Source organism: Vanessa cardui, chromosome 7 (genome assembly GCF_905220365.1).
Source record: "Vanessa cardui chromosome 7, ilVanCard2.1, whole genome shotgun sequence".
In the NCBI taxonomy this organism is placed as follows: domain Eukaryota; kingdom Metazoa; phylum Arthropoda; class Insecta; order Lepidoptera; family Nymphalidae; genus Vanessa; species Vanessa cardui.
In genome coordinates, this window is record NC_061129.1 from 1,187,601 (window position 1) to 1,215,576 (window position 27,976).

A 27,976-nucleotide genomic window follows, 5' to 3' on the forward strand; every position below is an offset into this window, starting at 1 on the left:
ATAGTAAGTAACCGTTCTGAAGATAAAATGTCATTTTTGGTAGCAGCAAACGTATAAGACGCTGTAGTCCGTTCCACAAGTCGAACTCCTAGGGAATAAACGACTCTTCCCTCATTCGTTGATGTTCTCTGATAAACGAAACGAATCCGGCATGTAAGACAATCATAAGAAATGATTTGGCTAATGAAGGTCACGCGCATTAACCAATGACATCACAAGGGCAATTTCCGCTGGGAGCTCGTTTCGTGGAACGGAATTTAATGGTGTCGTTTATACGACTTTTATGGTGATAGCGTACAAAATAGATCACCAATTGTAGACCAATAACAAAGACATCTGAGTCGCGTCTACCAATAATCGACTCAGATTTCTTTCTCTTATAACAAACAAATTTAGCTATCGAGACAATCACAATCGAAATTTAAATCTTATATAAGCTAGGTATACATGCACAGACATAAAAAAACTTTATAATGTATACCAATCTTAAGCTCCAGAAACAGTTATTTAGTCCAGGAGCCTTATTCCTTTTTTGACTTTAACTTACTATACCTATTGTATATACATATATTCAACTAATGTGTTTTGTGTTATTGTTATTCTTTTGATGTTTCAGTAGCGTTGGCGGCGGTGTCGTCGTCTATCTGCAGGAGTATGCGGACGTAGCCCGAGGGCTCCTTGAGGCTTTTGTTGTAGACGATGTTCTTGGCCCACGCCCTGCATCTGATTACCGCTAATGTATTCGCTGGAAATAAAAAAAATACATCAAATAAATTCTGGGACCATCTGAGACCAACTTTATTACTTCTTTGCTTTAGTCTGATACTTATTATACTGTTAATACAACTATACAGATGTGTTACAAAACACGCTGGCCATAAAAGTTTCCTGTCAATGTAGCCAGGACGCTGGAATTTTTTCTTCTGAACCGTAAGACTGAGCCTTTTGCGGTAGTACCGTTATTTGGCGGTAGAACAGCTGATGAGTGGTAACTATCCAAGCGAGCTTGCACAAAGCCCTACCACCAACAAACTATAATACTATTTCTCTCTCTCCGTATTAGAAATAGAAAGAAATATATAAACGAACCTGGTGGAGTAAATTTGACTGGCAGCACTGGGCTAATGTAGCCGTCCTCATTGAGATACGGGTAGAAGCGTCCAGGCAAGCCACGCCCCCAGGGATACTCTATCTTTGTGTCGTTTTTGGAATGTTCCTCCCAACACGACACCCAGACCTGTTGACGCTGGAAAATAATAATGCATAATTACTTAACTATCTCGTATATTAAAAACGTTATTTTAAGTCACCCACTTAAAATAACGTTTTTAATATACGATTGATAACTTGATTTTGATAACTCTTAGACATCGAACGCCCACTCGTTCTTGACGATATTTGTTTGTCATGTGAGATTTATTCATATATGAAATTTGAGTGTCTGTTTGTAATATTAAAATAAGCGTTTTTTGATAAATGCATATACATATGCACGAGTACATATACCAAAACATTTTAACATTTTGGTGTGTCTGTTTGTGAACCTCTGGAACGGATGGAATGATTCTGACGTGACACTGGCATTAATCTGGTAGAGGAATAAAATAAGCAACAATAACATTTTTGTTAAATTTAAGCGCACATAATTCTCGAGCAGAGCTAGTCTTTTTTAATATTATAAATTCGGAAGTACTTTCATCGACAAACCACTGAATTTTCGCCTACCATTTTCCATTTAATTTCACAGTTGACAAAAAGGCCGGACCGTATTTGTATGAATATATGACATACACAGCCTTTTATTATGTCTTTTTCCTCTAATAAAACCAAAAGTGTCGAGATGGCCCAGTAGTTAGAACGCATGCATCTTAACTGATGATTGCGGGTTCAAACCCAGGCAAGCATCGCTGATTTATGTGCTTAATTTGTCTTTATAATTCATCTCGTGCTCAGCGATGAAGGAAAACATCGTAAGGAAACCTGCATGTGACAAATTTCATAGAAATTCTGCCACATGTGTATTCCACCAACCCGCATTGGAACAGCGTGTTGGAATATGTTCCAAACCTTCTCCTCAAAGGGAGAGGATGCTTTTAGCTCAGCAGTGGGAATTTACAGGCTGTTTTTGTTGTTGTAAACGCCAATGCTCGATGAAATGCCTATTTTATAGTACATAAAAAATCCAATGCAAAAATAGTAATAGAAAAAAGACTATTTTAAACTTACTTCAATCTCTTGGAGGTTATTAATGTACTCGACTAAATCAGCTGACATATCTTCTGGGAAATCCTTAACATAGAAATCAGGTTTCCAGCCATAAATCTGAAACATTAAGAAAACGTTTAATTTCTAATAAATCATTGTAACTATAATGCGTTTCGAAATGCACGATAATCAATAACGTCTCTAAATATAAATTTGAAGTCATGCCGACTAAATATCGGCTAATATTATAATGGCAAATCAATGGGGATCGGCCATTTAGACAGATAAATGAAAATCAAATAAATATCAAACTATAATTTATGCACGTAAGCATTTTCCGAACCTGTGCTACCGCAGGTAGGACAGGTAAATAGAGTTGATACACGATTAAAATCATGAAGACGTAAGTGCTTGAAAAAGCCTATTCGCATTAAGTATGTTTTGATTTGGGTTTTTGATTTTGAAACACTTTTGAATTAGCATTTTCCATAAATTGACCGGAATTTTGATTCTACTGTGAAGAACTTCTCTTATATATTCTAGAATCAAACTCAGTAGTTACTCTTTACCAACATTTGAAAGAAAATGTCAGCTAAATACATTGAAATTTATATAATATATCCTGCCTGAAAGTCACCAAGCTATTAGCTCCACGCTTTCTTATCACCTATATAATCTTGTGTTTATTGTCATGAGTATGCTTCAATTATTTACCTTGTTTAACTTTATGAAGAAGCAAGGTGATTCCGGAAATCCATAGTTGTCCTCTACCGTACACTCTTTCTTGGAATTAAACCACGACTCGTTGGCGTAGTCTGAAAGAAATAATTTTTTTGGCGTTGTACATTATTTCTATTGATTGACACATACTATGAATTGATGTGTGAGTTCTCTATCTAATATTTAGTGAGCTAGTGTAAACACCCACAACACAAGGAATACAATAGTAACAATACGCAGATTGCAGATTGGTGTTGCCATTAGAATTTATCAATGTTGAAGTCTATAAATCAAAGTCAAAGCCAACAAAATTTATTCGATATGGAAGTGTTACAATTATTTATTGATTGTCAAAAACTGCCGTCTTTTACCTACCACCAGTTCAGAAATTAAAACCTCGGGCCTGGGAAGAACCGGTGAAAGAAATTAAGCGGGAATAATCAATATTATGGTGTATTATGCGTCCATAATACCGAATTATATTTTTTACATTTGATTTGATATCAATCCGCAACAAATTATTGATAGCAATAGTTGCTATGCTCTAGCCGTGATCAGAAGCAATGCCCAACAAGCAGGTCTCAGCATATAAACATTTGACTACGTGTGTATGCCATTTACAATACTAATCTACGCCCAATGGTGACCTCTTACTGTCAGGTCAATTTTGTAGTTTATCATACCTTTACTGCTCGCTTTGACACAAAAGGTAAAAATACAATTATTATTATCAAACATAACAAAGCAATACTTACTTTTAACAAAGTCCTGAATGTCTTGCATGTAGAAGTCATGGCCTGTCGTGTTTTCTGTCGAATAGTGGACGACGAAATCTAGTGGCTGAGGACGAGAAGATACTCCTGGATTCGCACCTGAAATTTTATCGATTGAATCGAATTAATTGCTCACATATCAAATGTATAAATCTGAGGATTTCGACAAAGCTACAGAGTAAATTGTCCAATTTAAAAATAGTTCAAGAAATCTTCAATTGTGAGCATTGTAATAATCGATTTAATATTATCTCGTCTGAGTATAGTCCACTGAATAATGGTTTATCGAAATAAAAATAAAAAAAAAAACAATGAATTGGCAAGGAGGGAAGGAGGAATACAGAATCACTTTTCCTATTCAGTATTCTCTCCCTCATAATTCGATGGAATACCAAACCATCGGGTTTGGTATTCCATCGATTCCATCATTCCACGAGGAGTTCCCAAGAGGAACCAACGGCTTTAAGGGCTTTCCAATACATAAGTACATCTAAGTTAATTGTTATTGAGATATTCTGGCTTGAAATATCAATATTTTTTTACAGACCAGGCCCGGAGTAAGAATTTCAGCTCAGGAACTAGAGCCTTTATCAAAGTCAAACAAAGAACCAATAATAAGAAAGAGGTTAATTGTCACAACCCAGAACTGGAATGAAAACTATTCATATCCTTAAAAACAGCCTTAAAATATTCTTAAATTTAAGTAGACCAACAGCAACTACAAGCACATATAGTATGCTTCAGGATTCATATAGATTTAGTCGATATGAAGCAGCAAGTATTCAGTAGAATTAAAACAAATAAAATACATAATCAACTGTTATTTAACATTCAACTAAAACAGGTAATCATTTATGACGGTTTATGTCGTAATTAATATAACCGAGTATAATTGCTTGCTTCCAGCGATTATAACGCCTGATGACGAACACATTCGATAACTGTGCAACATGTACACGTATATTTTTCTATTTAATTATACATCTATTTACTCAGGAAGGCGCGCCCCTCTTCTTTTAATAATCGGCGTGCATTAGTACGAGTGTCTCTCGTGCTTACAAGATGTCTTAGTGTGCGCTATAATATTAAAACGAGCTTAAAAAGAGCGTATCTTACAATAGTCACAGAAGCTATCTTAGTAATAAGCAAAATGAACATTAAACCTCTGGGAAATGAGGTACAATTTGACGGGTAACTTTACCATCACGCGCGCTCATTGGACAAAATAAAAAACGCGCGTTTCGCCGCCTTCCTATTTTATTACACACTTTTTGTATGGAAGAATTGGGAAACATACTCAGCTGATAAAAATTGACTACCAACACTCATGGACACATACAAAACCGAGGTGCTTACATGTAAGATGCCTTTATTACACGTTGCACGGAATTACACCCAAGGATTACAAGAAAGCAAGAAAAGATGATACGCGTCAAAATAAAACCTGATTTCGGTATATTTGTTATGGTGAAACGATAACTTAATCTGGACTAACGCGCCTTCGTAACTTATTAGATCTGTAGTAATAAATTAAAACTATAAATATTGGAATGCAATATCATTCATGAATACGGAGCTCGCGCCCTTAATTTAAATTACTAATTAGTTTGATATTATGACGTTGAACATTGAAATTAAACAAAATAACGCTCGTTTCAAAGAAAATAATACACCGAATTGACGACCTCCATGGTCGAGTGGTATGTACAACGGTTTTCATGGGTACGCCACTCTGAGGTCCCGGGTTCGATTGCCGGCCGAGTCGATGTAGATTACCATTAGTTTTCTATGTTGTCTTGGGTCTGGGTGTTTTTTGTGGTACCGTCGATACTTCTGATTTTCCATAACACATGTGCTTCAGCTACTTACGTTGGGATCAGAGTAATGTATGTGATGTTGTCTCATATTTATTTATACCGAATTACATTTTGCAACATTAATGTTGTATGTATATAAATATACTGTTGCGAGCTGACATGTTTTTCTAATCATATTTATTTGTGTTACAAAAGAATTACAAATAAAACGGTTGGCTTATTTTGATCAGCGAAAAGAAGCGCCTTTAATTCGAAAACTATATTATAGTTTATGCTCTATATGTATAGTAATATTATAAAGAAGTAATTTTTTTTGTTCGTAGAGGGAGATGGCATGTTTATATTTATCTAATTCAAAGATTTATTCATTGATAGAAAACTAAAATGTTCCTGATAGTTGATACTGAGTGTTACTTATAACTTATCATGAAAAGCCGTGTCGGCTCACGAGTTTATAATCAGACATAACGATACTGTTTATAAAAAATTACAAATAGACTTACCGATCAAGGAGCTATCGAGTATGTATGTTGGTTTTTTATCGTCTAGGATGTAAAACAGTCCACCCATACATATGGCGAACATCACCGCCAGGACAGCGTAGAACACGAGGTAGAATGTTATTGCTATAGCTGTAACAACGGAATTAAAACATTATTATACCAGTAAAGGTTAACAGCATAAAATTACTTTTTGAAGTGATAACATCTTATCGGAGAGTAAACCGTTACGTAACGCGTTACGGCGCCAGGCTGTCTAGCTTCCCTTTCTCTTACGCATACGACAGCGGTAGGGTGGCAATGATAGCCAGGTTGTACATAGAAAAAAATATAATGTACTTATCTAAAAATTTTAAATAAGAATAAAATTCTAATAAGTGAAAGATTTTATTAATAACCTTAATTATCATGTTTACCTACCCATTATCATTGTCATATTGTCCCGAGACGCACAAGTATTTTACTTAAAATGATCAGACTGGATGACTGATGGCTGGTGGTAAGTGATAACCACCTTCAGGAATATGATTCTACTATTTCATACCCAAGTCCTATCAACCTTTGGAACTGACATATGTCCCGTGTGCCTGTTAGTCTTAAACTGACTTAATGACTTCAAACCGGAATTATATCATCAATGTATTTCGTGATTACGTTAATATTCATCTCGTGCTCGCCATTAAAAACGTCGTGAGGAAACCTGCATATAGGATGAGGAATATGATTCCCACGTTGAAGCGCAGTGTTGGTTTGAAGTTTCGCAAGATACTCCTCCTCATATGCAACGTTTATAGATTTTACTTTTTAGAAATCGGTGTCTAAGTAAAAATGAAATTAACTAAAATGTAAAACATTAAGTATGTAAGCAACTCAATGTTTTAGCATGTATCGAAGATTCACGTGTCCTAATTACTGGCCATATACAAACTTAAAATATTATAAATAAAGTTATCCCATCAAAAACATAAATGTAAACTGAGAGCCAAGTTCAATATTAAGATATAAGCCTTGGTTGTTGACTTCTACGACAAAAAAAGTGAAATCTAAATGGGTGGCAAGTACAATGGCCAGTCCTGGATGTATTTATAAGTACATAAAAAATCATTTATTTCCATAACTTAGGATAATATATTGTAGTCTAAGTTCTGACTTAGCTAGTCCTCATGACCCAAATTTGACATGTTTATGTCTAATAGATTTTGAGTTAGGGGGGGGATCTAAAGTGGCTGCAAATGGTTTGTGTAATATTACACACGGTGCTGCTCGCCAGTACTGTTACAAGTACTTGGCTTTGACACGCTACCGCGTATCGTATACATTTTAAGAAGACATTCATATCATCATATAAATGTACAATAAATATGCCAAACAATTGGAAAAAAAACATCAAAAACAAATTATTGAAGCAATACATGTTAAATAAATAAAAGAAAGGACATCCTATATTATAATCATAAAATATCTGTACAGCAGTGTACTGAAAGTACCCCCAAAATTCACAACTGATTTTCAGCGACCGCCTTTGAGGGTACCATACGAATAACAGAGACAGCTAAAAATCATTATAATTCATTGGCGAGGTAATATCTTGGCATAAATAAAAGTCACTAATAAAAAAACAATGTAATACAAAATTATCCATGTTTGGATCTCAATATTTTAACCAAACTTTATTATTTATTTTTTTTCCATCTTTTATTTAGAGGACATTACTAGCTAGCTTAACTATAAAAAATCCTTGGAATTTACTTCAAACACAATTAGTAGATAGCATGGAACAGTACAACAAAAACAACAACAACAGCAGCCTGTAAATTTCCGACTGCTTGGCTAAGGCCACCTCTCCCTTTGAGGAGCAGATTTGGAACATATTCCACCACGCTGTTCCAGTGCGAGTTGATGGCATACACACGTGGCAGAATTTCTATGAAATTAGACACATGCAGGTTTCGTTCACCATTTAACAAGGAAGATAGTACCCACCAAAAAACAATTGCACTAAACTAATAAAATATATGTTATTATGAAAACGCATAATTTTATCTCACAGATCAATCTGCTATGCAAATTTCTCGAGATAATATATCTTTTCCGCATAGCGCCGAGTATTTGCCTTACATACTTAATTAAAACAAAACGACTACAAGACAGAATAACATTATTATAGGCTTTATTTTAATCGCTTGTTTAACTATTGCAAAGAGATACAAATACAGCTGTTTAATGTACATAACGCTTTTAATAGGGCAGCGAAAACATTTCCATTTTTACAGTATAACTTTAAACAGTTTTAACTTGTGTAATTTTATTACTGTTCATTGAAATTTAATACTTTATAATTTATATAGTATATTTTTTAAATAACAAAATTTAATTTTATATTAAATATATCTCCTTACTAATATTACAGTTCCAACTCACTGGGACTAATGCTGTCTGTTACTATTTTTGACTAGAATACTAAATAGAATTTGATAAAATTTCCTATGAAGCAAGCTTTAACTCCAATGATATACTAATAAATATAATAGGCAATTTTTTATGCCCAATAGCTATCAACCGCCAATTATAACGCGAACGAAACTGCGGACGAAAACTGGCATTTTAAAACTTCGCTTAACAATTTCATAAAGTTGCATTTGTCTAGACTACGGTCATGAAACAATTGAGGTACTTATATGAAGTTTAGTATACACAGTAACCTTAAAAATGTCGTTATAGTAACAAGGAAGATAATAATTGCACAGATAGCGGTGTCGTCATCATATAAGCTGGCATAATGGATGTCTATTACTATAATCGCGTCTAGGAAAAGATTACATCCCACCAGGATGGAGAAGTATTTTTTGTATTTGTTCAGTGGTTGAAAGTCATTATATAATAAATAAATATTAGACAACATAAGCTGAGATGGCCCAGTGGTTAGAACGCGTGCATCTTAACTGATGATTTCGGATTCAAACCCAGGCAAGCACCGCTATATATATGTGCTTAATTTGTGTTTATAATTCATCTCGTGATCGGCGGTGAAGGAAAACATCGTGAGGAAACCTGCATGTGTCTAATTTCATCGAAATTCTGCCACATGTGCATTCCACCTACCGACATTAGAACAGCGTGGTGGAATATGTTCCAAACCCTCTCCTTAATGAGAGAGGAGGACTTAGCCCAGCAGTGGGTAATTTACAGGCTGTTAATTTACTTTACTAGACAATATCACATACATTACTCTGATCCCAATGTTAGTAGCTTAGCACTTGTGTTATGGAAAAACAGAAGCAACGACGTTACCACAAATACCCAGACGCAAGACAATATAGAAAACTAATGATTTTTTTTGTACATCGATTCGGCCGGGAATCGAATGAAAACCCCTCATGAAAACCCGTATACACACTACTCGACCATGAAGATCGGCAAATATATTATTATATGAATATGAGTTAACATCATATATCCCACTATATATTACAAGTGAGTGATAGGTACACATATACGAACTTTCTTAAAGCACCATCATCAAGCAATATTCGATCATCAGTTCCATACACTGTAACTTAGATCTAAAGTGTCTAGAACAAATATCGAGAACCCATAATACACTAGACAAACAATAATCTTTATCAAACTATAGTCATGATTGTTTTGACTTAATAAAACTTGCCTCATACATTGCAATTTGATCCAATAGGCTACCCAGACAATCGAACAAACGGATCAAAAATGACGTAAGTCTTGCGGTGACACGTATTATATTATGTCGGTTTCGTTATGAAATCATTGGCTTGATCCTGATTTTATGACAAAAGCCTGTAAATTTTCCACAGCTAGGCTAAGGCCTCCTTTTATCAACCTCTTTTGATATTATGGTGAAAAGGAAAACTTTACGCTAGTCTACGCCTCCCATTCACTCCATGCAGGTTTTTTCACTATATTTTCCTTCAAGTGATGATTTTCTATTTTAAACATTACAATAAAAAATTGTTTGCATATTGTAGGTATAGATTATGACCTCGTAAACCATTTCAGTCGGATTTACCATTTTCAAGGGATACCGGGGAACTGTGCATGAGGTATTATAGTGCAATAGTAGCCTCATCTTGAGCACAAGAGCCCAGGTGCAAGCAGAGTCCTGATAATCTTTCCACCCTCATAAATATATTATTAAGGTATCTGGTCACACCGAGGATCCAAAACTTGAACAACATCCAACACACAGTACGAGGATTTTTTCAACGTCTTTTACCATTATATGAGAACTGATCTGAACAGAAGCGAACTCTCTATTTTACTGTCATAATGACAATACGAAAATCCAATACAACCAGACGAGACAGAAACGAGACAGTTCGTGTTCTTGTTTCTTCAGATTTAGTAGGCTAGACAATTGTGCCGTTGTAATTATGACTTTATAAACTGTAATAAATTTCCTAGGGTGTAAATCGGGTCAATGGAAATGTTACCTATCGTAGTTATGTAATTTTGTTGCTCAAATAACTGAAATTAATTTCAAAATCATCTATTTTGACGTTCAAGTATGGCTGGGGTGACGTCATCCTAGGTATAAAAAATATATCACGATTACTACTAACTAGTAAACAAGCAGTATGTAGACTACTCTAAATCTGTGTGGAAAGCATACAATATCTGAATCATACAGTAAATAAGACTATTTGAAAAATATACCTTTTCGGTCGACATATAAACGTTTACTAAATTGCGAAAGAGATCTATAAACTCGAGTCGTGACGTCAACAGCGTCTAAAACCGAACTGTAGGGACGGAAATAGACAAATACGTCCTTAGTGTAAATAATTCGCCCACGCCGGTAGACGTGACAGCGAATGGTAGGCATTCTTATTGTTGGGACGGCGTTCTTACACAAAATTTAACTGTGAAGTACCTATGTAGCTATAATATAAAGACGGTGAGAACTGTCATTTTTAAACGTTAAATATGATGTTCACATCGGTTACAAAATTGGATATTTTTGAGAAAAAATGGAAAAATATTAGTAGTTAATTTTCATCAATTAATAGTACACACTGCTTATACATAATTAAATTATTATGCACCATAATAGATACTCTTATCGACAAATTTGTCTCAAGGCTTTTCTATTCTCTATTATAACTCAGTAAGTACTCACAACGTACCTCAATCGTGAAATGTCGACGGCCGACGTTGATGCGCTATTTTGATGCATGTATACAATAATATATAATATATATATAACACATACTTAGTCAATTTCACATATCACTTTATAACATTTCGCAAGCGTGTTTCACAGTGAGTTTCGATTTTTTTTTTTAAGTTTAGAGGAATTATACACTGCTATGTAACAAGCTACGAGTACTAGAAGCGATCGTAAGCCACAAAGTAAATAAATTTCAACTTCAGACTGTTAAATAAATATTAGTTATACTTCATACCACATTATTCAAATTTAACGCCAGTATACTGTACTAAATTTGTTTCACAATTTATGTATGTATGCAAACAATTGTTTATAAAAAGTTATAAGTCAGAGAAGTATTATAATTTACAATAATCATTTTTATGACGCTATTAAATATAACGATAAAACATTAGACAATGTGATTTATTTATCAATTAATAATACACTTATGTAAATTATTTATTAATATAATTAAAAAATATTTGAATACAGTTATTAATAACAACTTTGAAATTTCTATGTCAAACTAAAATCATTATAAAACATTGATTATTCCGGTTCAAATATGCATACAAATAGTGGTAATCTGAGAATAATTCACATAAAGCCGAAAATTAGTATAGGTGCTACGTATACTTGCTATTACAAATAAAATGTCATAATATCAGCGATCCTAAGTCTGCTAAAAAATATTCAAGGTAAACAGTTAAAATATATGTTGCATTTAAATCACTAAAAAAAATACTTCTAAAATTTCTTCATTCCGATAGCAGTGTCGTTGAAGGGATTAATTGAGTGATTCAGTTGAGTATAGCAGTGTTATACATATAATATATATCTTAGTTTCTACATATAATAATAAGAATAATATTATATAGTCTTTAAATTTCCCACTACTGGACTATGTTTGGGACTATATTTAATTATTTCTTAAATTAAGAACCTTTCAATACAATTTTGAATCTGTGGTCATTCAATAACTCTATAAGCATATTCCTTGGACTTGTTCCCATGTCCTTAATACATTCGAACAAGCGAGAAGGACTCCGAGTTTAAAATAAGAATTCAATCCATTTATAAAACGAGTGACACACAAAACGATCTTTTAACCTTGCAAATACAAAGGCGGGATTATAAAAAAGGCTATGGGAACGATTTGTATTGAAATACTTGAATGGCTATAGAAAACCCATAAGAGGGCCGGTAAATAAATTAACAAAAGGTGGAATTATTATTACTTTATGTATATTTTTTTCGGAATGACAAACGTCACATTTTTAAATATTGAATTGTCAAAGTAACTGTCAAATAAATGTCATTGTCAAAAATACTTTTTTTTAGTGTAATATTTTTAACGGGAAGGACTAATTATAAGTTGTCACAGACATTGGCAATGTAAGAAATATTTAGCATTCTATACAACATAAATACCCCAACTTTTGGAAATAAGCTAGAATGTCCGTTGTTAATTTTAAAAGCACAATAATAGTAAGTGTCGCTGTTTGATGGTAGAATGTCTTATTAGTGGTTGGGTAACTCTACACATAAACACCTTTTTAAACCTTGGCAATATTTATTTATTTCTAAAAACCTGTCAATCTGTATTAAAAACCGATGGAAAGAGAAACTTAATTTTTTATTCGTGTATCTTATTCCTGCAAAACCACACGTATGGAATTTCTCATTAGCTTTCATAATGATACGATTACTATACCTAACGACGAACTAAATATCACAAACAAAAAAAGTTTAGTTTTTTTGTAATGTATGTTATTTAAATTATCTGTGGTAAATAGGTTGACACTATTGACCTAGATGTGAGTATTATCAGGAAAAATATTTACAAACAAATTCACTTAGCGATGCAGTTTAAGGAGATAAAATACATTTTGTTTCTTTTTTAATTATTATTATAATAATAATCGGAATCGGAATCGTTCATAAATAATCAAGCAATTATTCTCACATAATTATTTTATACAGAATACATTCGAAAATGAGTTCATTTGTTTCGCGTATAAGTTTGAAGCGTACATTATGACATTTAACAAATTGTCACGGGTACAGAAAACAACGGTACATAACATCTGACCCCTGTCCCCTCACGCGTCCGAAGCTATGTGCGGAAATTAGTGATTACATAATTAATATCGTCGAAAAAGGGCGTTTATAAAATGTGACAAGTGACAATATTTAGCGACAATTCTTGAACGTCGCTCCCGTTTGGGACGAAGTAGATTTCGCTGTATATAATGAATTAACATACACATTATTAATTAACAGAAACTTATAACGAAAGTCATTTTAACAATGAATTGACATTGACAAAGTTTTCATTAAAATCATGTCTTAAATCTTTACATATAATAAAATAAGAGTGTATTTGTAATATTAAAATAATCGCTTTATACTAAATGCATATGTATTTACATAGATTCACAGTCTGTCTGTTTGTTTGTTCCAACTAATCTCTGAAACGGCTGCGCCGATTAAGACGGGCTGTCACTGGCAGATAGCTGACTTGATAAGGAGTAACTTAGGCTACAATATTAGATTTTTTGTTATATTCAAACGCACACGAAGTAACGGGCATAGCCAGTAAAGTTATATAAACAGTACACAATAGACAGAGACAACGAGAAAAAGAAAGAGAGGGCAAGGTATGGATGGTTTCTGCGAGAACTCTCTACTGAAAGCCGCGTAAAAAATCGTTCTGATAGTATTCGTATGATGTAATTAATATCAGTGTTTAAAAATTATAAAGCTACCACATCTAAGTGACGAACGAAGATCTGTTATAGGAACTTCATGATAGATTAACGGCGGGCTGCGTGGCCACATCTGTGTTAAGAATGCTTATTCACGAATATTCCAAACATGCTACGACTACACATACCTTCGCGGAATCCCGATAATGTGACCGAGACATAAACATCACGCTAATAAAACACTTTTAACATTTTTAAGCGGGAAATACGGAGTATTAAAATGATTGTTATTTTTTAAATTGTTTTCTAACACGCAGTCTTACAAAATTCCTTGGAACCCTGTTCTCTAAACTAGGAAAACCAATCTCTTAAGAGTCGTCTCTATAAATGCCCACATAAAACCAAAATACTACTATTTTAATACAAAAAAAAACTATAAAAGTTTAACATTAATATGTAAGATATAGACTTTAAGAATTATAGCGTTTATAGGATACCAATTCATTATTCACAAAATAGCACTACTTGTTTAGAAAAGTCAAAATAAAACAAATAGTATACAAAACATACTGGCCTCGTAACCTTGGGTACCCAAAATTACTAAAATTTACATAACAAATGAAATCATTCACAAATTGTACATAATTTTTAACGTTCCATTCCTGTCCAGTCGCGAAGGGAATAAACCCAAGGTCGAACAGTTAAAAGGGAACGCCGCTGATCATGATATATGATCTGTTTATGAACTGGTTGAAAATAATTTCGATTGTATAACTATAGAAGCGATGTTTTACAAATTTATAAACGAAACTTCACATCAACCAGCGTATACTTATGGACATAATTCTTTCGTTTAATTATATTTATGTTAGATTTTATTCATAACTGCCGAAGAAATTCGTCAGTATACGTTTTCAATGATTGATTTTATGTATGTTAGTCTTTTTTTAATTTTAATAATATGTGTCTAATTACCAGTGGAAACTTAGCTGATATATGTAATTTTGTATATTCATATCCCATAAGTTTATCTTATTGTTTCCCTAAAATAAAATAAAATAATAATAATAATATCGTTTAAAAATATCAAATAAATACAGATTTTTGAAGTAAAAAACATATCTAGTTAAATTAACATTTCATTATTTTTATCACATTATTAAGATCTTTGACAAACTTTAAAACTTACATACAAACTAGTATCCGTTTGCGGTTTCGCCCTCGCTCAGGGTCGTAGATGTGACGTTGTAATGTACATGATTCCAAGATTAAAAGTATTTCTTGTACTAGTCCAGACTATAATCTATCTCTGCGCAAAATTTCATTCAAATCCGTTCAGCCGTTCTGGCGAGATTAAGTAACATATCGATTCAATTTTCATAAAATCTTTATTAAAGAATATAAGATAAGACTTCAGATGCCTTAATTAAGTTTCATTTCTGTATGCATTAAAATATTTGTAAAATATATATAACGATAAAGACTAATAAAAAACTAGTAGTCAACCTCGGCCTCCCTCGCGTTTTTGGGTGTTTGTAATGTGTTAGGCAAAAAAGTATCCTATGTCTTTTCTTGGAGATCAAGCTTGCTTCATACCAAATTTCATCAAATTCGGTTCCGCTGTTTGGTCGCGAAAGAGTCAGACAGACAGAGTTACTTAGTAGTTAGACAGAGTTAACATTTATAACATTAATATAGATTAAGTACTGACAAAGGAAACACAATCGAATGCCAAAAAATATTCATTTATTACGAGTGAATTTGTCAATGAAGTACTTCACTAAGCAGTAATTTTCCATCATTGTTTTAACATATTTTAACAGCCGTCCTTTACATTTAGGTCATGGCTACACTAGCCCATTATATACTAACCAGACTATGAATTGAACTAACTGTTCAGACAGTCATGTCGCTCACAGGGCTCGGTTAACAAGAAAAACGGTTATTTATAGTAATTACGATGTGAATCTTGAAAATTTAAAGTGTTCTACCTACGTAAGAGATCACTCAGTGATGTACGACATCGTCGGTCCACGAATCACAGGTCAGAAGCGGTTGAATAAATGTTAATATTTTTTTATGGTGTATGTTGGCGGACGAGCATATAGGCCACCTGATGATAATGAAGCTGTAAGAAATATTAACCATTCCTTACATCGTCAATGCGCCACCAACCTTGGGAACTAAGATGTTATGTCCCTTGTCTGTATTTACACTGGCTCACTCACCCAAACCGGAACACAACAATACTGAGTACTGTTATTTGGCGGTAGAATAACTGATGAGTGGGTGGTACCTACCCAGACGGGCTAACACAAAGCCAAGTGATGAAATGCATGTACATTTTGTTTTAGCCGACAAAGTATTTGTAAAGAATGCTTGAAATGTATTAATATTTATGCTGCTTTCAATTGTAAAACAAAGCTTGATCTTTGAGTTTTATTTCCTCGTCTATTTGTTCCCACTGGTCGACTGCTTGCATTCTTGTAACCATTCCACGCGGCCATTATTTGTACAGTAGCTATTTTTGGTTTTAATTTGTATATAGTTATGTAAGTTCTCGTGTAAATAATTCTTATGTAAATAAATGAATATGTAAACATTTCGTTGAATATTATTACCGTGCCAATATTTTACAACGCAGAATATAATTTTCCACAATTTTAAGTGTTTAAGAGAGATAAATAATAACAGTTTTGGTTAGCATTTCGTGGCCATTTTGGGTCGCTCCTAGCTTTTTCGCTTCGATTCTTTCGCTTTTTTTTCACCCCATATGGGTGAGAAAAAAAAGTGACACAAAGATCAAGCTGAATAGAAAGTAACTTATAGAAATAATTTATAGAAATGCAAATAAAGATAAGGATGATACAAGAATAAATACACATACTTTGCCTAAAAAATTACATAGATTAGCTATGTATATTGGACATACCATCATTGGCATTTATAAATTAAAAAAAAAATCAGTAATTAGGATCAAATTTCAACATTGATGCGAAATTAAGATATGACTTCAGTCGTCTATCTAAACTCCTGAAGATTATATAATAATATTATTCACTTGCATAACGACACTGATGATACTTGAACGATTTGGATCTATTAACATTGTGTTTAACTTCACATTGTCCCATAATGCAGGCGTTGTTATAAACCAATGTGCTAACTTAAACGTAAGCGACGCCTTATGTTATTTTCTTTTGTCCCACGCTCGTATTACTCATCGATACTAAGAATTCGTTAGTACATAGATGTGGATGAGACAAATCTAATTTTTATAGGTTAGTTTGAACCAAATTAACGATACAGAATCAATAGCAATGTGAGCGATATCTGGGTATACTATGTATTCTACCGCAGAACAGCAACACGTAGTATTTTCGTGTTCCAGTTTGTATGGTGAGTGAGCTAGTGTAACTACAGGCACAAGAGACATAATATCCCAGATCTCAAGGTTGGTGACGCATACTATTTAATAAACGGTTTAAAAAATCAGTTCAGAGCAGTGACTTAACATTAATTGGTCCATTTACTCATCTGAATATGCCAAAAAAAAAGGCTCCATTTTGAAGATTTTCTACTAACTAATTCTCTCAAAATGTTGACGAGTTCAGGTTTCACAGATGATAGCAGCGAAATATAGATCGCAGATTCAAATTTTGACAAGCACCCCTGATTATTTATTTGTTTGATTTGTATTTGTAATCTATCTTGTGATCAGAGAATAAAAGGAAAAGATGAAATGCGGCCATATTTCTACCGATCCAGCTAATCCTCCTGAAGAAAGACATTATGTATGTCATCATACAAACAGAATTGACTCATAGGTCTAGGTTTATAGGGCTGAATATTCCGAAACGATTACTATCAGATACGATTTAACACGTGTAGGAATAAATCATTTTTTTATAATACACTAGCAATACCCGCCCGCTTCGCTGGGCATTAGTCGCAGAAAATAAATTTTTCATTTTTCATTTTGCAAGTAATTACTGATCATCAACAATGTACAAATAATAAAGAAACAAATCAAGAAACATGCGACATCTAATCAAATACTTAAAAATTATTTCATTTAATATTCATCATCTCGATCTCGAAGTTTTGATTGGTTGTATTGAATGATTGTTTAATCGTTCGTTCCCTTAGTTTAAATATTAACAATTAATTTTTGAAACAGCTTACGACGCTTCAGAATATGGTTAATTTGATTATCTCTAATCTTTATACTATATGCATAGAAATCCATACAACTAACTCTCTTCGATGTCACAGAGCCTGTCGTGAATTAGTTTGATATAGTCCAAGACGATATCCATCTTCTGCTCGCAGAAACAGAATCGGATAATCGTAATAATCGTCATACGATCGATGTATTTCAACAACACCTTTTGTATGGGAGTATAGAAAAGTGTTGTTTTTCGACTTTTTCAGGAAATTTTATATTTTTTTTTTGGAATTTTTCTCTCCGTAAGAACCATCCTTGTACTTCAAGGAATATTTAAAAAAAAGAATTAGCGAAATCGGTCCAACCGTTCTCGAGTTTTGCGCTTAGCAACACATTTAGCGACTCATTTTTATATTATAGATACATATTTAAATATCGATTGCGAGTCACGAGACTATCCGTAATAATTTATTCGCTGCGGTTTTAAGTACTTTATAAAAATACCTTTATTGGGTTCTTAGACTAAGTTATCATCGTGAAACGTTAAATAAAATTAAATGATTTTTAATGTGTCAATCGTAACTTATGCTATGTAGTGTAAATTGTGTAAGTAAATCAGTTGGAAACACGAAGAATAACATCAAAGGGGCGTTCTGGAGCAAAGAGTATGTATATGTATTCAAATTATATTCTAATTCGGTTTGACCAAATGTAGACTAAGAATTATAAAAACTTTTAGAGGATAGTAGAAGTATCCGTAACATATATATATATATTAGTATAAAATATTTGTTTAATTTAATATTTTTAAAATTTCTATTTTGCTCAACTACTAACAATCGTTAGGTACCGTACGTCTTGTCTAACTGGAAAAGGTACTATGCAGCAGAGATAAGTTCGCCTTTTAGGTTATTTCATTTTTTTGGTAGAATTAAGTTTATAATTAAGTCAATATATAAAAGTAAAAGTCATTGCTAATCTATTTATACAACTGATAGCTTCTCTGCTCTTTAATGTGCAGTTCATATTTGTAACTTCCAGTAATATTTTTTGAATTTTTTTTATGGAATAGGTTGGCGGAAGAGCATATGGGCCACCTGACGGTAAGTGGTCAACATCACCCATAAACAATGACGCTGTAAGTAATATTAACTATTCCTTACATCGTCAATGCGCCACCAACATTGGTAACTAAGATGCTTTGTCCCTTGTGCCTGTAGATACACTGGCTCACTCACCCTTCAAACTAGAACACAATAATACTGCGTACTGTTGTTTAGCGGTAGAATACCTGATGAGTGGGTGATACCTACCCAGGCGGGCTTGCACAAAGCCCTACCATCTTTTGAATATAAAATATAATAGATCTTGATTTGAATCTGCTAAAAATTTAACTTGGTCTTTAACTGTTAATATTTTCAACTTACAAGAGTACGATTATATTATTATAAATCTAATTAATCACGAAATATACTTAAAAAATTTGTTATAAATTATGTTACAAGTCAACATAATAGCTATGACAGTTGCGTGGGTTGTTTACAATGTAAATTAATTTGGAATTTTGCATATACGCTCCATGGAGAAAACACGAGGGCGTGTATGATATGAGTCGCATATAAACAAACCATGAAATTAAGATTTCATCAAATAAAGATCGCGTTTAAGCACATCATGCACAAGTGCAAGCAGTGTTCTGTACATATCCCAAAAATGTTTGAGAGACCGTTTGGGCAGTGGCGTAGCTATCGTAGGGCCAGGTGGTGCAGTGCACCAGGGCCCCGGAGTTCAGGGGGCCCTCTAAACTAAACCTTAAGCTTCGGAACCAAGAAAATACCGTGATTTTTTATTTGGTATATATAATTTTAAAAAGTAATTATTAGTTAAAAAAGGATGGGAAAGATGAGGGCCCGATTCTTTTCTATGCACCGGGGCCCTTCCTCACCTAGCTACGCCACTGCGTTTGGGGCGCCAGATATATTAAAAAAGTATTTCCGAATTTATTTGTAAAATTGATTTTTAACAAAGATATGTGCTACCAAATTGTATCAGTTATATTTGGTTGTAGTACATAAGTTTCATAAATGTAATATGCTTAAAATAGTTCTGAAATTGTACGCTTTATTTGTAAAATTATGTATCCGGCATCCGGTTGAATACACGGCGGTCCGGCGGGTCCGGGTGGCGGTCTTGACTGGCGACTAATAAGAATATCCGGCCATTCTTCTTCTAGGCCGGATGACGGATAGTAACCGAATATCGTTACGTCTTAAGTGTATCCGCGTGGCGTGAGCATGGCGACAGATAAAAAAAAAACACATATTATTTTATTTAACTGAGATAAATGCGAAAGTTTGTGACGATGTATGTATGTTTGTTTCTTTCGCGAAAAAACTACTGAACGGATTTGGATGAAATTTTAAAGTAATGTAGATAATATATCACAATAACACATAGGGTACAATTTATTATGATTTTATGTAATTTGCTCATAATATAACGTACATATCAATTATCCGTGCGAAGCCACCAAGCCAACCCACCCCGGGTTAGTTATTTAATATTTTTAAATCTAGTAGACATATTATTATAGAATTGATATCCCTAGTCTTTTTTACTACTGTTTTATATAAATAAACTTAAATAAAGAATATAGTTTATACTCGTATATGTGTGGGTGTGCATGTACCTAAGTGTGCGTGCTCGTGACTTTTTGCATTATAGAAATATGGTACAGCACAGTAATCGTTTCTTGTTTTATCCTTATCTTTATTTACATTTCTGTAAATTATTTTTATAGAGAAACATTTTTTCCTCCTATATAGTTACATTTTAATTATAAAAATGTAACATTTGTTTCAATAATAAAGAACTTTAAACGACAACAACAGCCTGTAAATTCCCACTGCTGGGCTAAAGACCTCCTCTCCCTTTGAGGAGAAGGTTTGGAACATATTCCACCACGCTGTTCCAATGCGGGTTGGTGGAATACACACATGTGGCAGAATTTCTATGAAATTTGTCACATGCAGGTTTCCTCACGATGTTTTTCTTCACCGCTGAGCACGAGATGAAATATAAAGACAAATAAAGCACATGAATCAGCGGTGCTTGCCTGGGGTTGAACCCGCAATCATCGGTTTAGATGCACGCGTTCTAAACACTGGGACATCTCGACTCGACTTTAAACTAAAATGAAATTAAACGTATAAAACATAAATTTTAACGTCTGACCTATATACATATATGTATATATACAAATAAAACGAAGCATTTCGAAATATTTCCTTACAGATGAATAGTCCCCTATTTTTCAAACTATAGTAGGGTAGACCGAGGCGAATCGGATCACTTTTTCTTTGAGGTTGAGCAAATCATACTAAATTGTTATATAGTGCTATTTTTATTAATAAAAATGTTAAAAGTAACAATCGGCTATAAAATAAACATTTGAAAACTTATATCATACATATATTCTCTTAATTAGATACTAAAAAGCAAAAAAACAAAAATATCCGAATCGCCCCAATTTTCGGGGTGAATCGGATCGTACACATTAGTTACTAAAACTTTTAGGTTTCTTAACACTACAGCTTTGGAATCAGTAAAAAATTAATAATGGGATCAATTTTAATTATAGACATAAAATTCACATAAATGTGGTCCTTATATCCCCCCCATATCAGCACATTTTTCGTGACACCATTCTTCGCCGGCATTGCACTGAATCCAATCCTCTGAGGGTGGATTCACGAATATTTTGGAACAGTAAATGCACTGCCAGTCTCTCTGCTTTGCAGATGAACTCTTAATTTTTATATTTTGCTTTGCTTTATTCTTCATCTTCTTCAAAGTATTTTCTTTGCCCACAAACTTTTCCTTATTTTCCTTGGTTTTATTGTCTACTTTAAATTTCTTTTTTGTTTCTCTTTCGAGAAGAAAAGTCTTATGAAACTTTAAAAAATCTTTGAGAAGCAATTGAAGACTTTAAAGATGATGGAAAAATTTCTATAATTATTTCAGCACAGATAGAAGGCTGGGCTTCGTCAAATTGTTGTGAATTTATGGATGGCACTATATTATCAAGTGGTTTTGTATTTGTGGCTTGGACACTTGAGGATTGGGCTTGTGGCTGCACCTTTTGGGAACTCGTAGATTTAACTTGGGGTACTCGACACTCTCTGTATTCTCTGATGAATTCTAAATTTTTAACCCAGGCGTTGCTTTATTCTTCATCTTATTTTGTCCTACACCTGCACAGGTGGAAGACTGGAGTTTGTCAGATTGTTGTGAACTTTCAGATGACACTGTTACAGCTACTGTTTGGGTATTTGTGGTTTTCACTTGTTGGGAACCTGGGGACTGAACTGGGGACTCTAAAATGTCTGACTCTAGATCGCCGATGAACTTGTAGTCAGACATTGCATTGGCGTTTAATGGAAATATTCCAGTTTTTTCGAAGCCTTTTGTAGCATTCCCAGCAGTGGCAGAGTTTTGAAACTTTCTTTTGAACATGCGAAGCATCTACAATGAATAAAAAATTAATCAATAATACCTTAAACATTTAATAAATCAGTTTAAAAGTGTTATTCAATTCGCCCCCGATGATAAGATCCGATTAGCCCCATACTTAAGACTTTTGAAATAAATATTTTAGTCGTTAACCTCTAAGATTACACTTAAAAGAAAATTGGTTCTATAATATAGACACCCTGCTTAATAATATAAACCAATGTAGTTGAGTTTTAACACAAATCTGTAATATAACACAAATAATTCGTAAGTACGTACCTTAGATGAGGGCCAAATTTGCGACACACACAAACGACCGAGTCACTAACGAGAGGCTTCGACATTGATCCACAAGCGGGATCGAAATACTGCCTATGCCAGGAGGTGCAGGGTGAGAGGGGGGACGAAAAACGCCGGTTGAGTGCTTTCTATGTGAATGCGATATTTGAATTATCAAAAAAAAACTTATTTTGATCCGATTCGCCCTGTGATCCGATTCGCCTCGGTCTACCCTATAAAGGTATCTTTTTGAATCTACTCAAATAAAAACAAAGGAATTGCTGCTCAAAACACCCTAACCCCCAACAAACCAGGAAATGGCCGTGGAATTGAGAAGTAGGTAACTGCATTTTCCTTTACAATAACATTTTCAATCATATTCTATACTGTTTTCATAGGCCTAGGAGTAACGTTTCAATATTTAAACACATCTGTTCTATAATACAGTTATAAGTAATGATAGTGTTTTTTATCAATCGCATAACGATTAATCGAAACTTGTCGAATTAATAACGGATTCAAACGATTTGTTACACAAAGACTTTTATGTGTTTTTGAAGTCGATAAAAATACGGCTTGCTCAAATAGTGAATGATCTTTATTATTATTTTTAAACAGTTTATCCGATCTTATTTTTCTAATAACCTAATTTTATCTGAATTGATTAATGTGTGTGATAAAGTTTGTATATTAAAATTTAGTCAAAAAGGCTGCTATTAATTGTTATAATGTGGATTCTCCAAAATGCTTTCCATAACAAATAATAATACCCGTAAATGTTACGAGGTGGTAGTGGCTGTAGCGTTGTGGAAACCCGTTTGTTGATACATCATATTCGAACGCCAAGCAACAATATTTGGTATTGTTGCATTTGTTAGTATTGGGTACTATAGGCAATAGGGATATTATATCATCAAAGCTTTCTGAGGTTGATGACGCATTGGTCATATAAGAAATTGTTAAAATGACATACAGCGCCAAGGTCTATAAGTATTGGCGACCACTTACCAACAGTGGCCCTCTTTACATATCAAACAGTCTTTAAATGTCACACTGTTGGGTTAAAAACTCCTCTCATTTTGAGGAGGTTTGGAACTTACTCCATCACGCCACTGTATTTACTAGATGAAAATTTCAATGAAATTAGGCACGTGCAATATTTTCCTTCAATGTCGGGCACGAGATGAATTATAGATACATACATTTAGTACATGAAAATTCAGTGGTGTTTATGAGGTCTTATACTAGACCATCTATACTTTACACATTATTATATAATATATAAATTATACAACCATCATAATACATAACATACATGCAACTATATTATAATTATAAGCCTTTTATCAATATAATCTCGTACTGAACAACATGTGTTGTATGTTACTGGTCATTATAAATATGACTTGCTAATATTATAAATTTCAATTGTATGTTGTATGTTTGTAATATAATAAATCACGAACACTAGACATATTAAAAAAGATCCTGGGTTTGTAACTAAGAAAGACATTTCTGCAATCATCATATTTATCATTTATCATATTTATCATTTTTACATAGTGAGTAACTGTTTTCTGTTTTGAAATTCAGCAGCTCTGATCTTCGTTAATGACAGGTATGAAGCGATTAAGGGTAGGGTAGGTTTTACGTAAGTAAAACTATACCTACCGGTAAAAAAATAGAATAATAATTATCAAGTTCACTTCATTATTTGTCATAGAAAAAATTCGTGGGATAGGGAGGGGTTCTCGAGTTCTGTAGCTAATATATGTGTTACAACACAAGTATTTACTGTATTTAAATAAAACACATTGAAATTGAGTCGTGTATATAATGAAACAGAAAAAGCACAACAAAATTGACTTAAAATTCTTTTATATAAAATTATGATACTCTCAAGACGAAAATCGCGGCTACGCTAATTAATTGCTTGTAATTTCACAAGATTAATATAATGGTAAATGGTAAAAACTAATGACGTCATGAAGTAAGTGACCAGCATAGTAATAAAAAATATTTAGTGTTGAGAACGTATCATTAAGAATACGATTTACGTTATTTTGTTGTTTTTGGTAATCAAATCAAATCAATTTTATTCAAGTAAACTTTACAATGAAACGTTTTTGAATCGTCGATATTTAAATACTACAAATGTTAATAATATCTTGCGGTTAATGACACATTAGATACAGCAATGTATGACCGTCACCTTGACACAAACTGCCGCTGTTTCCGTCAAAGATGTGCACTGCACTTGTGCATTAAATCTTCGACATAACGGATCAGATTCAATATCGATCGATCAAGTTTTTTTTTATGCTATGGGTTGGCGGACGAGCATATGGGCCACCTGACGGTAAGTGGTCACCATAACCCATAGACAATGACGTTGTAAGAAATATTAACAATTCCTTACATTGTCAATGTGCCACCAGCCTTGGAAACTAAGATGTTACACTGGCTCACTCACCCTTCAAACCGGAACACAACAATACTGAGTACTGTTATTTGGCGGTAGAATAATTGGTAAGTGGATGGTACCTACCCAGACGGGCTTGCACAAAGCCCTACCACCAAGTGAAAATCGAAAGCAACTTGGACCATGTGCTCCTAAATACTAGCTTAAGACAATGTTTTTTCTGTTATGTAATGTATTTATACGCATCAATAATGCATTAAACAATACTTAATCAATTTTAATTGTAACGTCTGAAAACTGTTAACACAATTATCTTTGAAGATGTTCACGTGTCTATTTTATTCGATCTGCCAAATCAAAAGCAATTTGATAGTCCGACAAATCACCAAACTGTTTGAGAGTATGAACGAACACTCCGCTGATTTCCTTTCAGCTAAACGAGCCATTTGTTGCACAATCAGCTCATTGATTATTTTCCATATATTGATTCCGTCAAATAAAATCCCGGAGTGTTCTTGAATCTATTAATTTGTATCCATTACAATGTTTATTGCATCCAAGGTTCGATCGATTCGTTCGACAAAGTGCTGAATACACGCCTAGGTCAATGTCGAATTTGTGTTGAATTAAATAACTTTACAATGACTACACCCATCATAACACAATAGATCAGAGTCAGACACAACGCATCCTCTATGAAAATCCCTCAACTTTTCAGATGCTTATCCCTGGATACCATTTGAATTGAATTGTTTGTTAAATAGACTTTTGGTGCATTGTTGTAATTGTTTTCATGAAGCCGGACGGGGAAATTTTCCGTCTGATAGAAAATGGTCGGTTTGTGTGCTCACAACACCTATAAATATTTTCGTTGTAAGAAATATTAACCTTTCTTTACATCAAAGTTGAGGTGTCAACCTTAGGAACTAAGTCCATTTTGTCTGTAGTTAGTTTGACTCACTTACCCTTGAAACTGGAGCACAACAATGCTAAGTACTTCTATTTGGTAATAGAATATACATATAATGGACGAGTGGCAGTAACAGAGGGGCTTGTACAGTGTCAAACCGTGAGGATATTTAGTATGAATTTTACTTTCATCAAAAGAGGCAGATGTACTTATTATTATATTAACAAATCTTCTAAAGAAACCTATGAACCGGACACGACCACATCTACGGTTTTTTACTTTATCTATATAAACTATCAGTGATAGGATTGCACATGGAGAATTCTCGTTAGGCTTCGTAAACTAAGACCTGGATCAACCTATGGAGGTCCTTAAATCTATGCTGAACCACAATTGTACATATAACGGTTATGATACGTTCCCGATTCGATCAATCTATTAGTACAACTGTTACCAGCAACGATTATGTTTCAATTCGATTGCGATTAAGTGATAATTTGTTTATATAATTGGTGCCTATTGCAATGCCTCACTCACCATAGGGACTGAAACTCAGCAATACGCAGTACACATGTTGACAATTGAACACATGATAAGTGGATGATACCTCCCCATACAAAGCCCTACCATAAGTATAATTGATTTTTGATATTTTGAAAAAGACAAGAAAGATTTTAGAGTCAACAATATTTAAGTAAATAACATAAAAAGCTTATAGGTAATACCTAATATTTCTACATGATCATTTTATTTTTCAAATTTAGATATTATTGTAATATTTATTTTTATCACTTGTAACTACTAACTTACAATATTTATCACAATATATTTATCGAAGTTTGTATAAAGATTGTTCTTTAGATTCAAAGTAGTAAATCGTATTCAAAACAAATTTAAAGTAATTTATTCAAGTAGGCTCTGACAAGAACTTTCTAATAACAATATTACAACCACCAATTAGGAATGTTAATGTGCTGAAATCTCATTAGAAGCTATAAACAGTAAAACACTAATTTGTGGTCGATTTAAAACTACAATAAAACAAACATATAACTTTTTAATATCAACCATGCACGAAATTATCATAACATGAATTCAATCAAATATAACTGCTATAATTAATAATATATCCCCAAAAACATATAAATATATTTGATAGGTCTGGATCAGACAGACACAGACTGTAACTAAATTAAACACCTGGTTATATCACGCTGTTCCAAATCATTTGGATGTCTACGAGATCACGTCTGCCAAAGATTTAACATATACAATACACGAATATACAATCTCGGTACTTCACTAGGCGCGATGGCATTTCAATAGGGTATTAAATACATATTAATAGCTTAGCTATTGTAAACAATAAAGTCAATTGGTAGTCTTTAATAATTGTTTACTATGAATGCATTGTGTTCGTCACAGGAATATTTATTAAATGGTATTAACTTACCCCATCGTTTAGGCGTTCGTCCCAGGAATGTGTTTTCATCCCGGTCGTATATCGCCCTCATAAACGTCTCCCCACATGTTCTATCGGGGGGAGGACCGCGAGCCCACACCGTTGTCTCCACACCATTCAATTTACTGGCCATTAAAATTACGTTCAAACGAAAATTTTAATGAATCAAACGCGAATGTACGGCGATAGTTCGAAAGGTGAATGGTACACGATCAACCGTCACATGCGGCAGTGTGTCTGCGACTGAGCTGCGCGTGCGCATGTATCGCACGTGCAAGGCGTCAAATGACATGTGTGAGCAATCGTATGCTGTACGCA

The 27,976-nt window shown here is 33.6% G+C and overlaps 1 protein-coding gene across 1 annotated transcript; it reads right to left on the bottom strand.

Annotated features, from left to right (window-relative positions):
* On the bottom strand, positions 1–27,944 carry LOC124531130 (sodium/potassium-transporting ATPase subunit beta-1-like). Its single transcript, XM_047105593.1, has 7 exons — positions 27,650–27,944; positions 6,019–6,147; positions 3,681–3,797; positions 2,920–3,020; positions 2,227–2,322; positions 1,090–1,246; positions 1–745 (listed from the first exon to the last, which is right to left on the bottom strand). Exons 1-7 carry the CDS (start codon positions 27,789–27,791, stop codon positions 597–599), a joined length of 891 nt encoding a protein of 296 aa, XP_046961549.1. The 5' UTR covers positions 27,792–27,944; the 3' UTR covers positions 1–596.
* Positions 27,945–27,976: the final 32 nt, after the last annotated feature.

Coding starts and splice junctions, on each gene's coding strand:
- LOC124531130 (XM_047105593.1), bottom strand. CDS start 27,791: ATGGCCAGTAAATTGAATGGTGTGGAGACAACGGTGTGGGCTCGCGGT. Junction 3,021..3,680: donor CATTCAGGACTTTGTTAAAA/GTAAGTATTGCT, acceptor TATTTCTTTCAG/ACTACGCCAACGAGTCGTGG. Junction 746..1,089: donor AGTCAAATTTACTCCACCAG/GTTCGTTTATAT, acceptor TTTTATTTCCAG/CGAATACATTAGCGGTAATC.